Here is a 15,464-nt window from a genome sequence, read left to right on the forward strand (position 1 = left end):
AGATAGATAGATAGATAGATAGATAGATAGATAGATAGATAGATAGATAGATAGATAGATAGATAGATAGATAGATAGATAGATAGATATCATGTCGTGACTATGTTGTAACACGGTTGGATCTGTGGATCCATTTTCTTTGCTTGGGTGAACAAACTCCTGTCTAAGATCAGTAGCTGTTAGTGATCAGTAGAACATTGCTTTCACAATCCTGCTTTCAGACTGAAAATGTGTGCTCTCGAATTATGGCAGAATTCCCTCATATATCAGAATCTAAAGATCCTTTGGCAGACCAGGGCCATCTGCAGTGCTGGTTCATTACCAAATGACTACATTATTTGAAACACCTGTTTGTGTCATAGGAGCAATTTAAATTTTATGAATATTTTCATCACATTAAGTCATTAAAGAAGTTTTTAGGGTGTGTTGAAATTGTTGTCAGCGTGAGTGTTCACAAACAAAAACAAGATCCAGGTTTTGATTTCTGACTGTGAAAACACACCCAGTTATTCCGGTTACCTGTGCAGTGTATGAAACTTAAAATGAACTCTCTCTATTGTATTGTGTTTGTAACAGGATAATTTTTTTTTATGACAACTGCATTTTTTTAATACTTTTTGATCTGATTCTAGGTAGAGCCCTAAAATGGTTCATCTGCTCAAGTGATGCATGTCAAGTACAGCATCAAATCCCTGCCAAACAGGGATGATGTTATTATTAGAGGTATTATTTTCCAGATGACAAACAAATCTTTACACGTCTCCCATTTTACACTGATAATTCAAAAACATTACATTAATGCTAAAATTACATAAGAGTGAAATTATTAATAAAGTTGTATTTAAGGTCTAAATAACTAATAACATCACTAAATAACAAAAATATACAATTTATAGACTATGACATTCGAAATGTTTTCAATCAACAATAACCAAGAACAAAGATTCAAGTCAATTCACTTTATTTATTTATCACCAATACACAACAAATGTCTCCTCAAGGCACTTTAAAAATATTTAAATTGAATCATGCATACCGGTGGAAAGAAAACAACTCTAGGACTACTTATATGATCGGAGGAAGCCATGTTATACCTGCTGAGAGTATTGATGTGTCTTTCAGGACTAATTCAATTCTTTTGAAAGTGACAACTGTTGTTGACAACTGTTCTTTGTTTTTTATGACTTTGCTTGTTTATGATGCTCTGCTCACACCTCAACAGCTATTTTATTTTTATTTAATTAAAAATAATCCAATTAAATACAATTGATAAATGAATGTGTATTTTTTTGTATTTAATGGATTTAAGAGGATTTTTGTTTCTGCCAAAGCAACCCAAGTCTCTTTTTCTTTAATTGTGCTTCTAAATTAGAATAGACCTAAATGTTAAAGAACAACTGCTTTTTGATTTCCATGTGTTTGACATAATCAGAATTTGCCATGTTCTGGTTTAGCTTTCTGACCCACATGCAGAATCAAACAGAGTCCACGAAAAGGAATTGGTTTTATTTTCTATCAACAAACAACAATCGTACAGATGAAAGATCCTCTTGATTTTCTGGAGGATGGTGAAAGGTCACATGAATGGTGGCGTCTGGAACAAGAGTGGTGTTGTGAGTGGTCTTAATGCTGACCAGAAATGAGATGGTTAAAGAGGAAATAACAGAGCTTACTTTAGAATGGTTGAGTGAGGCACGGGGAGCAGCAGCCAGGGCCATGTGTGAAGAATGGATGATTCCAGAGGAGAATGTGAGTAGAAACAGTGACACAGACAGCCAGAGGTCTGATGGAGGCCATGGATGGATGGATGGATGAAGTGGTCCTCGGCCTGAAAAAGTTTGAGAATCACTGCTCTAGCAGAACCTGTACCAGGCTCAGTACAAAGCAGCCATCAGCCACAACCGACTGGGGGTTTGAGAAGAGCTAATGTAGGATTATTTTCAACAACAACCCCATCATCCACAATTGCAGTACCTACAACCACAGCAGCTGATGCTAAACCTGTTGCTGTAAAGCCCCAACCTCAGTAGCAGGTGTGGTTCTTCTCCCGCACAAGAACCATCAGCACCAGAGGCCCCCAGTGGTGTATTCTCCCCACACTTTTTTTTTAAAACAAATGACTGCACCTCCGCAGAGTCGTCTGTGGTACTCCTAAGGTCTGGGGCTACTGTAGGTCACCACCAGTGCCTAGGAACCACCCTTTCTTGTGACCTGAGATGGTCCTCACACAGTTGAGAAGAAGGTACAGCAAAGACTGGACCTCCTGTGAAGTAAAACCTTTCACAGGAACATGAATATTTACATGGTATCTATCTTGTTTTTACTACCAAATTTGCACATTTATATTTAAAATGACTATAGATTGAATAAAATAGAAATACGGCTTTGTGACGGAGGAGCCGTCACGAGCTGGGCGTTAGAGTCCGTGTTAGCATGCCCGCATAACTGCGCACACACGCCGACAAACACATACATCATCACTAATTTACTTTTGTTGCAGGTTGGACTGGGGCGGTTCATCGTGGGTGCACACGCGGTGTTCCTGCTCCGGTTAAACATTTACTGTAACCTTTTTTTTTAGCACTGGACGTTTTCCTGGTTTTTGTTTTCAAGTAGTGTGTTTCCGGATTGTGACGTGCCGGGAGGGAGTCACATGAGGAGGTGACGTCAGCAGAGCGCATTGGGTGTTGTATATTAAATTGAATATTGTATTTTTGTTTACAAGTTTATTTATTTATTTTTTTTTGTATTATTTGGTATACTGTATAAACTTTAGGCTGATTTGAAGTTTGATTCAAATCAGAATCAAACTTCTGATTTGAGTTAGAGATGATTAGTATTTTGCTAGTTTGGATTGTCTGTGGGCGGAGCCTGTGGCTTTAAAAGCAGGGCTCTGCTCCACAGGAGTCAGTCGGTGGTTAGACTGAGAAGAAGTCACGCTGGTGATGATGAACTATTGCAAGCAAAGGTACTAATGATTTTTGATTTCTAGCCTGCTCTGGATGTCCTTTGTGTGTGATCTGCACCTGCCATCTTTGTGAGAACCGAATAAATCTTCTAAAATGATCTCCAACTTGGAACAGTCATTCTTTTTTGACTAAACCATAAAGAACCTCGTCACACATGGTGTCAGGAGTGGGATTATGGCGAGCCGGAGAAGAGGATCTCGTTTGGTGAAGCAAAGATCTGGTCTTCGATCACAATCAAAGATGGAAGAACAGGTGACTGACAAAGCATGGGAAAGCATGCCAACGACGGATGGATCAGATGAGGAAGGTGAACCAAAGCCTGGCCCCAGTGGATCAAGTGCATCTGGCAGTGAGTTTCTCACTTTGATGAAGGGCTTTATGGCAGGTCAGCAAAAGCGAGAGAAAGGGCTGCTGAAGGAACTGCGACATCTTAGGATGTCCCTGCAGCAACCACAGCAAGTACCACGTCCTCACCTTCAGTTAGGAGTTGGTGCAGAGCAAAGTGACGATGATGATGATGACGACGGTGATCAAAGCTATCAACCTCAGTCAGTAAGTTACACCACTGATCCAAAAATTCCCCCTTATCAATTAGGAGAAGACCTTGAAAACTATCTGCTGCGGTTTGAGCGCATTGCCAAGACCTGGAGGTGGCCAGAGTGTGAATGGGCGTGCCGTCTCATTCCACTCCTTTCTGGGAAAGCGCTGGAGGCCTATGCTGCCATGGATGAGGACTGTGCTCACTGCTACAAGGACTTGAAAACTGCTTTGTTAACAAAGTTTGACATCTCACCTGAGACATACAGACAGAAGTTCAGAGCAACAAGTATACCTGCTGGTGAAACTCCTACTGAAACCTACCACCGCCTTAGAGGTCTCTACCGACGATGGATCCGTCCGGACCAGCATTCCAAGGAGGACATCGGGGAGCTCATCATCCAGGAACAACTGCTGAGCATTCTGCCCTCTGATGTAAGGACCTGGGTGAAGGAACATGAACCTGAGGATGGTCTGACTGCTGCAAAGTTGGCTCTACAGTACATGAACGCACGGCGAGGAGGAGCAGCACGGTTCTCCAACCCTGGACCGCGACCTGTTCAACCAGCTGGACATCAACGGTATCCCAGGGACCCAAGACAGGAGGTTAAAGGTATCACCAGTTCTCTGAATCCACCATCTAATGGTAAGACATTGATTTGCTATTATTGCCAGCAGCTGGGCCACAAGGCTTCTGTGTGCCCAATAAAGAAGACTAAGTTTACTGGTTCCTGCTATGCTCCTAGAGTTGAAAATCAAGCTGGAGTCAAAAACTTTGAAACTAGAACTCATAAAACTGTGACTGTGAATGGACAGCATGTGACTGCATTAATAGACAGTGGTAGTTCCACATCACTTATAAAAAAGAGTCTTGTACCTGTTGGATGTATGAACTATGAAAAAAAAACTGAGATCTTGTGTGTGCATGGAGATTGTCATGTTTATCCAAAAGCAGAAGTGACTGTCATTATTGATGATCAACCATATTTGCTAACTGTCGGTGTGGTGGAAAACCTACCTTTTGATATAATTTTGGGTACTGATCTACCTGTGATGTTTCATCTTTTGGAAGAGGTACGAACCGAGGGGAGTAAAGTTAGCAATGTTTCCGGACCTGTGATTACTCGTTCTCAGGCCAAAGAACAAGTTGAGTCCTTACCTGACTTTGATGAGAGTTTGTTTGAAATTCCAAAGAGGTCTAGAAAATCCAGAAAACAGAAAAAATTTGAGAAAAAGTTAATGCTGAGTGGGAATGTGTTAACAGATTTAACGGTAGATGACATGTGGAAAATACCTGAAAATATTGCTACTTTACAGAAACAGGATGTGTCTTTACAACCTTTGTTTGATCGAGTGGAGGAAAAAACTGATGCTAAGTGGAGAGGAAGAGAAACTTTTGTGTTAAAAGATGGTGTATTGTATGCTTGTAATGAAAAACAGCGGTTGGTAGTTCCAACTTGCTGTAGGGCACTTGTCATGCATTTGGCACACACCATTCCATGGGCAGGGCACTTGGGGCGTCACAAAACATTTATGCGTGTCAGCTCACGTTTTTTTTGGCCGTCAATGTACAATGACATTAATGCATTGTGTGCTTCTTGTCCCACATGCCAGAAGACTCGTCCTGCTCGGAAATCAGATCGGGCGCTCCTCCAGCCACTACCCGTCGTCTCCACTCCTTTTCGTAAGGTTGCAATGGACATTGTTGGACCCCTAGTGAAGAGTGGGCGTGGTCATCAGTACATCCTGGTAGTATGTGACTATGCCACCAGATTTCCAGAGGCTTTTCCACTGCATACCATTACTGCTCCTGCAATAGTTCGAGTTCTGGTCCAGCTATTTTCAAGAGTTGGAATCCCAGATCAGATTTTGACAGACCAGGGAACTAATTTCACCTCTAACCTCCTAAAACTCTTTCATAAACAGCTTGGGATCTCAGCCATCAGGACGACGCCTTACCATCCGCAAACTGATGGACTGGTCGAAAGGTTCAACCAGACATTGAAGAGGATGCTGCAGAAGTTTGTGGATGACACTGGCAGAGATTGGGACCGCTGGTTACCATTCCTTCTCTTTGCCTATCGTGAGGTGCCGCAAGCATCAACTGGATTCTCCCCATTCGAACTCCTGTATGGGTGGGATGTTCAGGGACCATTAGACCTGCTGAGAAAAAGCTGGGATGCATCAGAGACCTCATCCAATGCCAAAGGTGTGGTCCAGTATGTGCTGCAGATGAGAGGTCGGCTTGCTGAGTACCAGGAAGAAGCTGAAAAGAACCTGCTGCAGGCTCAGCAGAAGCAAAAGAGGTGGTATGACCAGCAGGCACGGCAAAGGGTCTTAAGTCCTGGACAGAAGGTGTTGCTTCTCCTGCCTTCATCCACAAGCAAGCTTTTGGCAAAGTGGCAAGGGCCCTATACCATCAGCCGACAGCTAGGACCCACCACCTATGAAGTCTACCATCCTGACAAAAAGAAAGCTACACAGGCTTATCATGTGAACTTGCTAAAGGAGTGGAAAGAACTATCATGTCCAGCTCCAGAAACATCATGCCTGTTGAGGCCAGTGGAAGAGGAAGAAGAGGTTCCTGGTGTTGAAGTGATGGCTGAACAGTCAACCCCCAATCTCAGCCACTTGACCTCACACCAAGCCTCACAACTTCAGCAGATCTTCCAGAAACTGTCTCCTCTCTTTTCTCCTAATCCAGGCCGGACCTCCTTGATTGAGCATGCAATTCGACTGAAAGAGAAGCAGCCAATTCGTCAACGCCCATATAGAGTTCCACAGCAGTTGGTGGGGCAGCTGCGAGATGAAGTCGAGACCATGCTAACGTCAGGTATTATTGAACCTTCAAACTCTGAATGGTGCAGTCCAGTAGTCATTGTGTGTAAGAAAGATGGCTCACTGCGGATTTGCATTGATTTCAGAAAGCTTAATGCAGTTTCAGAGTTTGATGCCTATCCCATGCCCAGGGTGGATGAGCTGCTGGAAAGGATTGGAAAAGCCAAGTTCATTACCACTCTGGACCTGTGTAAAGGCTACTGGCAGGTTCCATTGGAGCCTTCGAGCAGACCGTACACAGCATTTCGTACCCCTTCTGGTCTTTTCCAATTTACTGTAATGCCATTTGGCCTGCATGGTGCTCCAGCCACCTTCCAGCGGCTAATGGACAAAGTCTTGCAAGGAAGTGAAGACTACAGCGCTGCTTATCTGGATGATGTAATCATTTACAGCAATAGCTGGGAGGAGCATGTCTCACATCTAGCAAGAGTGTTGGAAAAGATTGGAGGTGCAGGACTGACACTTAACATATCAAAGTGTGTTTGGGCACAACAGGAGACCAGATACCTGGGTTACCAGCTGGGGAGAGGAGAGGTGCGGCCACAGATGGACAAAGTTGAAGCGATCCAAAAGTGTCCTCGTCCTCGAACCAAGAAGGAAGTGCGGTCGTTCCTGGGACTAGCTGGTTGGTATCGAAGGTTTGTGCCTCATTTTGCCACACTTGCTTCTCCACTCACAAGTTTGACAGCTAAAGACCAAAAGAATCCTGTGGTGTGGACTAAGGAGTGTGAAGCTTCTTTTAACACTTTGAAAGATCATCTATGTTCATCTCCTGTCCTCCGAAGTCCTGATTTCAGTAAGAAATTTCTGGTTCAAGTGGATGCATCCACAGTTGGCTTAGGAGCTGTCCTGGCTCAAGGAGATCCTGGGGAGGAGCAACCCATACTCTACCTGAGCCGTAAGCTGTTACCTCGTGAGGTGAGGTATTCTGTAGTAGAAAAAGAAGGCCTGGCCATTAAATGGGCTCTGGAAAGTCTCAAGTATTATTTGATGGGCAGAGACTTTGATTTGGAGACAGACCATCGTGCCCTGACCTGGATCAACACCATGAAGGACAGTAACCATCGTCTGACTAGGTGGTATTTGTCCTTGCAACCGTACAAATTTACCATCTGTCATAGGAGTGGCAGACTTAATAAAGTGGCAGACTTTCTTTCTAGGTTGCCAAATTTTGCCAACCTTGGAGAGGAGAGGGGTGGTGTGACGGAGGAGCCGTCACGAGCTGGGCGTTAGAGTCCGTGTTAGCATGCCCGCATAACTGCGCACACACGCCGACAAACACATACATCATCACTAATTTACTTTTGTTGCAGGTTGGACTGGGGCGGTTCATCGTGGGTGCACACGCGGTGTTCCTGCTCCGGTTAAACATTTACTGTAACCTTTTTTTTTAGCACTGGACGTTTTCCTGGTTTTTGTTTTCAAGTAGTGTGTTTCCGGATTGTGACGTGCCGGGAGGGAGTCACATGAGGAGGTGACGTCAGCAGAGCGCATTGGGTGTTGTATATTAAATTGAATATTGTATTTTTGTTTACAAGTTTATTTATTTATTTTTTTTTGTATTATTTGGTATACTGTATAAACTTTAGGCTGATTTGAAGTTTGATTCAAATCAGAATCAAACTTCTGATTTGAGTTAGAGATGATTAGTATTTTGCTAGTTTGGATTGTCTGTGGGCGGAGCCTGTGGCTTTAAAAGCAGGGCTCTGCTCCACAGGAGTCAGTCGGTGGTTAGACTGAGAAGAAGTCACGCTGGTGATGATGAACTATTGCAAGCAAAGGTACTAATGATTTTTGATTTCTAGCCTGCTCTGGATGTCCTTTGTGTGTGATCTGCACCTGCCATCTTTGTGAGAACCGAATAAATCTTCTAAAATGATCTCCAACTTGGAACAGTCATTCTTTTTTGACTAAACCATAAAGAACCTCGTCACAGGCTTATTATCCCACCCACTCAAAGATAAAAGTATAAATATATATACAGTATATATATTAAAACCTAAATTAATAATCATTCTGTACAGTAAGGGCAAAATCATAACATAAAATATTGTGCAATTATCAAAAACATACTGTGATCCAAGGAATGTGCAACTGAGAGACTTTTTTCTTTTTAATCTACAACAATCTGCATATGTATTTGTGCATTAAGACAACAAATTTACAATTTTTATACTCAAAGCTGTTCAAAAAACAGTGGTATGCACATAATGGAAGAAACTTTAATTAAAATGTGTAAACCTGTGCAAATACCAGGAGAGAGGTATACACTTTGAGTTTTTTTGGGGGAGCATGCTATACAGTCTACCAGCTGCTGGGAGGAAGGATCTACAATAATGCCGGTTTGTGCATTTAGGATGCAGCAGTCTATAGAAGGAGCTCTCCTGTTCAGCAACACCTACATTAATATGAGACATTGTTCAACACTGATGTTATTTTAGCCAGAGTACTTTAATTCACAACCACCCGCTCTAGGTGCATTAGGGGCAAAGTGGAAAAAAAGTCAAAATTCTTGTTAGTGTGCGAAAATTTGGTGAATAAAGAGGATTCAGATTCAGCAGTTAATATTGCCACAAATAAATATATAGATCAGCTTGCGTAGCTGAGATGAAAACTATTAGTCAATGGTGATGATTTAAACTTTCTTAGGCTGGTTTCTCGTTTCGCCCTGAGGGAAAGGAAGAGTTACTGATTGACAGATAATAAAACTGGCTAATTCTGAGGAAGAGTGTTCTATGACTTCTATGTCCAAGTATGCAAATAATTGTTTTGTTGCTTGAGGCGCCCTATCCACTTTCATGTTTGCAGACTAGCAAAGGAGTGTTAAGGTGTCTGTTTTAAAAGAAGAGCTGAGGTGTAACACGTTTTACTTGTGACAAGACATTTCAAAGCAGCTTATTAGCGTTGTCTATTTACAGTACATTGCAAAGCTATTCATACCCCTTAGTGATGTGTCGGTCGCGAACGATCCGGCACATCTACATGAATAATTGGATTCTGTAACAACCAGGTTTCAGGCTGGCCACATGTTTGGATAATGGGTGAACTGTTTTGCTTGTTTTTGTTGTTGTTGTTGTTGTCCAATCGTTCTTTGAAGTGAACGATTGGAACCGGCTCCACAATGGGAGCCGTTTTAGGATCCTATTTGGGAGCCGGGTTTTTTTCTACAGTATATCACTGTCTCTCCGCCTCCCTGTCGTCGTGCTTGTGCTCTGCAAGTGCCAGAGGCTGACCACATGTTTGGATAATCTGTGAACTATTTTGCTTGTTTTTGTTGTTGTTGTTGTTGTTGTTGTTTGCTAACCGGTTTTCTTTTTTCATTGCTTTAGCAAAAATTTGTTGTTTTAATTTTGATTTAATTTTTTTTTCTGGTGAGTGATATTAGAAATGATAGCTGAGTTTTGGTTGCTATTTGGCCTTTAAAGTCTTTGCAAAGGTACAAATAATCCTCATGGTGTTCAAATTCAGATGTAACTCTGTATACAGAGACTGATGTAATCTTTATGGTAGTTCTATATAGATTAGAGGATGACAAGAACATGGCATGGAAAATATGCCAAAGAAAATTTATCATGAAACATTGAAGATCCTTATGCACTGGTCAAATGAGTTTAATAATAATTTGACTTTAGAATTAAAGACATATCAAGGATTTTACTATACAAGGAATGAAAATTGTGTGACAAGATACTGATCAGCATTTTATGTCTTCTCAAAACAACCCAGAGAGTTTGGCGGCTCATGGAACCTTTGTGTGCTGGACTCAGAGACTCATGGTCATGAAGATTGTGTTTAGGGGCCTTGAACCAGGACAGTGAGAAGGCAGAAAAATAAAATAAAAAATCATCAATCTGGAAAACAACAAACTGCTTCTGTGACACAAGGATAGGAACTGTGGTGCACTGCATCACAGCTTAGAACTAATTTAATCTTATAATTTTTAAGCCTAGTTTTTACTTTGTTCAATCCTTTGATGTTATGACCTATGATGACCTATGATGATGTTTGGGTGAAGATCAATGGGGGTACCATGTAGTTACCAAAGAACATTTTGTTCCATTAGTTTTTAAAGGGGCCACTGCACTTTTTTAAAGCAACATCTGAAAGTTTTGGATTATTATTACTAATCTCAAAACAGATAAATGTTTATGAAGAAACAAAGACAGTTTGTAAGCCTCTTCCAATATCAAGAGAACGGTTAATCTAACAGCCTTTTAAAGTATATGATATATTTCATTTCACACAAAAAACAATCATGTTATTAACATGCTCTTCAGAATAAAATGTTGCAAGATATTTTATGACTGCTGTGGGCCTTCATGAATTTCATATTTTTCTTTTTGATTTCAAAAAGAAGAAAATCTGAAAAACTTTTATATTTAGTGTGTAAATTGCATGGTGCAGTAACATGAGTAAGACTATTAATAATAAAGTATTATTAAAGATAGACTTCAGTGTATTCAGATCAACAACAATAATTGTTTCTGAGTAGTGCATTCAATGTGTGATAAACATTATTTTTTGAAAAAATTACAAGCACTGCCAAGGGAAAAAAAACAGTTACGGAACATACAGTATGACGTAGTCAACTACGTGATAAGTGCGGATCTAATTGATGAAAGCTGCTTGATGATACTCTTTAGTAATTACAGACATAAACTTTCAGATTTAGAAGTCAGGAAGCAGCAACACAATTCAATAATGGTTTGTATTTTTTGTTTTTCAAAGTCTGAAGTAAAATCATCACCCTCCATCACAAAGCCTGCAGACACTCCCACTTCTGTTCCATAGAAACTCTAACAGGGAAACACCCTGAACTTTAAAACTAGAACTGATAGTTAATATAACAAACTACATAAAAATCTCCAGATGTCATCCTATCATATATTCTCTTCTTTTTTACTTTAGGGTTCTGCATTTAAGACATTAAATGCTTTGATGTGTTCCAGCTGCCACATTACACATATCAAAAAGTGCCACTGTGATGAAAGCTAATTTCTAAACAAGCCAAGAATTAAATTGAATATTTATCTACTCACTGATTAATTAAGCAATAGAAGTAATGAATCAAAAACAAAAATGAACTTGGCTTCAAAGGGTGGATTGTTTTTACTGCTGATTTAAGCTTAAAATCTGTGAAGAGTTTTCTGGTCCCTAGAAGCCAAATGTTTTAAGTTGCAGTAGTTAACTTTTATCTGAAAGGAGTATAGGGTTTTCCAAATTATATGTGAAAATGAAGTCAAATATAATTTATAAATGATGTCATACAATAAATCAACATATTATTTGTTTTTTAATCTGATGTAAAAATAGATAACAAACCAAGAAGCCACTTTTAAATTCGTCTAACTCACTCCAAAATTTTATTTAGCTATTTGTTCTTACTGAGTGGCCTTACCACTGAGCTTTGGATCATTGTTCTGCTGCTGAATGAAAGGCTTGTCTGACTGGTTTCTAATTATACCCTGAGGGAAAGAAACAAAGACAGACTGACACATGAACGCAACAGATTAATTTTAGGAAGACAGTTCTGTGACTTCTGTTTTAGAGCATTAAAATAATTTGTTTTGCTAAGTCAAGTTTATTTGTATAGCACATTTCAGAAATTCAATTCAGTTTATTTTTATATTGCTAATTCACAACAAAAGTATCTTGAGGCACTTTACAAAGAAAATAAATGTAATTCACTCATACATACATCCCAATTGACGCTAATTATCAAACAGTACAAAAGATCAGTTAATTATTCAAAGTAGTTTAAAATGTTTTTGTGTCAGGAAACCATTGAGCCACTGACTAGTATGTAGCAACAGCAGAAAGTCAATTATGTATGTTTGGTTCTGATTCTGGATAAAGAACAGAACCAGAACAAAAAGACCTGAGAGGTCTGGAAGGTTGATACAACAACAGCAGGTCTTTAATGTATTTTGATGTGAAGCAATTCAGGGACATATAAACTAACAGATGTATTTCAAAGTCTGTTTTCCTGCTTGTTGGCTGAGCTAGCTAGAATCATTGGAAGTGCTTGGATTTAAAAATGTTTTACTTGTGACAAGACATTTCTAGGTAGTCTATTAGTGCAATTGATTTTTAGTGCCTTACTGAACTAATCACAACCCAGGACCTTTTGCACATTTTTGCACTTTTATAACCAACAAGATATATCTCATATTGTCACACAGATAGAGAACAACATCATGTTTTCATAATATTTACAAGTAGAAGTCTGAAAAATTTTATGTGCGTATAATTCACACTCACTAAGACAGGAATCCAAAGAGCCTTTGCTTTTATTTTAAATGATCCACACAGGGTTTAGTACCAAATGCTCAGTATTTTACCAATGTTCAGAAAATGCTTTCATCCATTGAAATTATTCTTTCCGGTGCAGACAGCAACTCTAGACTGTTGGAAGGCATGGTGGGGGTAGGGAGATCAGTGAGGAGCAGCTGAAAATCAGTGACATGTGGTGAGGTGCAAAGCTGGTGAGGCACTGACTTAATCATGATCAGATTTACAAATTCAGACCCCCTGCATGTTATGGGATACATAAGGAAATTTTGTGCATGCATTCTTTTACATGCCATCGATGGCCGCGCTGCAGCGGTAGAATAATTCCGTTAACTCAATCAAACTTGGAAATGTAGGCATTATTAATTCCGTGCTGTGCTCCACAGCAAAGGGAAAAACCGTTGAAGTACAACTCAAAACCACATCTTTCTCGCTCTCTGCAATGGCCAGGCTACATACAGACTCACTGCCATGGCGGTCTGTCAGTCAAATCTCTTACTGTAGAGCAGAGAATGACAGAGGCTGTTTTATAAACCTTTGCTGACAAAGATAAGATTAGGGGATAAGATGGGCTTCACATGTAAGCATCGGCCAATCACGATTCGCCAAAATGAAGGAAATCGGCGCCCAGAAATCAATTGGTTGGCCAATAAATGTATCCTATATTACATGTTTATAATGTAAACAGTATTAGGAATAAGCCTATTATGAACTTTCTTGAGTGCAAGTCAAGTAAAACATCAGTGCTGATGATGCAGGAAGAACAATACCTTAATGTATTTTTTTTTCTTTTTTCAAGATTGGTCTTTGAATATATCATATTATAGGCATCATTATAAAAACAATTGTTTTGCATAGAAAAGAGAAGAAACAGTTGCTACTATGAACATCCATGGTAATAACTGTCAGGCCTACTGGTGAATAAAGTGCAACAGTAAGTTTAACAATAAGATTTCAACAAAACAAAGTTTTTCAGGGATAGCTTGGATGTTGCTGTGTTAAAATTTGATTATGGGGCATGCTGTGGTGGCGCAGGGGGTTAGCATGCCCCACGTTTGGAGGCCTTAGTCCTCGACGCGGACGTCGCGGGTTCGACTCCTGGTCCCGACGACCTTTACCGCATGTCTTCCCCCCTCTCCTCACCCTCCTTCCTGTCTGTCTACCTTAGAAAAAAATAAGAACGACTAGCGCCGCAAAAACTCTTCGGAGAAAACAAAAAAGTTTGATTATGATGAGTACTACTGACTGTGATTATCTTAAATTATGACCATCATTTAGCAGGTTTCGCGCCATTTAAGAATTTATTTATTTTTTTAAGAATTTTGTTATTTTTAACATTGGATTTTATGTTTGTAATCCTTCAGCCTGACTTTTAATAGTCTGAACATTAAAATATTATATTATATCTGGATAAATGTTTTTTCTACATACAATTTATAGATATGTAATGCTTATGTAAGAAGTTGTCATATACATACCAAACACCAGAGAGCATCAGTCAGCTTCAACAGGGAAGAAGGAGAGTCAAACAGCTTTCGTCACTGAAATTCTTTGTGAAACATCATTATTTGGCTGAGTCATGTGTCCGGTCACTGTTTTTATTTACTAGCAGCACTTGTCATTGTTTGAAAAATCATGTTTCTCACAGATGTTAAAATTAGCATATCATATGTTTTCAACTCTTTTAGCAAAAGTATAATTCCAAAAGAAAATAAAAATAATTTTGAAAGAGTTAAAGATGAAATAAATCAAAATATTTCCCCAGAAAGATTTATTTTTACCTCATCTGATTCCGCCTATTTCATTACTGATTCTGAATTGTAATATTATTGCTGAAGTTTTCTTTTTTTTTTTACATTTTCTTCCTTTTGAAGTTGGCACAGACTGAAAATAAAAGAATTATATTTGTGTCAGGTCTAAATACCTATTAAAGACACATTAAACAAACACAGGAAAGACAATTTGCAAAGGAACACAGCAATTGTAAAATATCTTTTAAAAATTTATTACAAAGAAGATGCTCATAATCAATTTGTTTTTGGTCATGGGAACCAAAATCTGTTATAAAAAAAGGCAGGAGTTTGAAAAATCAAGAAAAGTATCACATCAACACAGAAGCTCAGAACTTTCTTTTACCATAATGCTATAATATTATTTACATGCTGCGTTTCAAGAAATTATTCTCCTTACACCCTTACCACTCCTATGCAGGAATAGGAGTGGTAAGGGTGTGTTGACACTGTGACATTTGAATATTGCTTTTGATGAATGACGTTGAAAACTTGGGAACACCTGTTCATTGATGTCATCCAAGCAGTATTTAAAGAGATGTGAGTTTCAGAGATTAAGTATCAGAACCAGGAGAACTAACCTGCAGGATCCACCTGAACATCACAATGAAGCTGATCTTTTCTCTGACTCTCATCTGGGCTTTCTACTGCAAGGGTAAGAAGAATTAATAAATATATATTTTCACTCTTTTCTTGATTAAAATACTGGAATTAAACTATACATATTTTTTTTTCCAACAGCTGTAATTGTTTATCGTGCTGTTTAACAGACAGTTAAAGCAGTGTGTGAAATTTTAAGTAATAATATTAATTTTGTAAGTTTTATTAAATGTTTATGATTTCAGAACTTATGCATCTGAACAGGTATATTTTCATAGGACATATTAGTTATTTTTATATAAAACAAGGTGCAAGTCAGGCTGATCCCTTAACAAAACAATGTTATTATTTCCTCAAAATATGTAAGCCTTTCTCTTTGACATGTGGTTAAAATAAATCAAATCTAACGGAATATGTTATTACACACATTATTTGATTA

At 39.1% G+C, this 15,464-nt stretch overlaps 1 protein-coding gene across 1 annotated transcript in view; it reads left to right on the forward strand.

Annotated features, from left to right (window-relative positions):
- The first annotated feature begins 3,124 nt into the window (after positions 1-3,124).
- The window catches only part of LOC111610091, a 32,988-nt gene continuing 20,648 nt past the window's right edge, over positions 3,125-15,464 (forward strand). The window contains exons 1-4 of the mRNA XM_023342523.1: positions 3,125-5,258; positions 5,433-6,722; positions 6,840-6,982; positions 7,130-7,262. Of these exons, the coding sequence (XP_023198291.1) occupies positions 3,144-5,258; positions 5,433-6,722; positions 6,840-6,982; positions 7,130-7,262 (3,681 nt within the window). The 5' untranslated portion in view covers positions 3,125-3,143. The remainder of the gene's footprint in view (positions 5,259-5,432; positions 6,723-6,839; positions 6,983-7,129; positions 7,263-15,464) is intronic.

The sequence above is a fragment of the Xiphophorus maculatus genome, chromosome 11, assembly GCF_002775205.1.
Source record: "Xiphophorus maculatus strain JP 163 A chromosome 11, X_maculatus-5.0-male, whole genome shotgun sequence".
Classification (NCBI taxonomy): domain Eukaryota; kingdom Metazoa; phylum Chordata; class Actinopteri; order Cyprinodontiformes; family Poeciliidae; genus Xiphophorus; species Xiphophorus maculatus.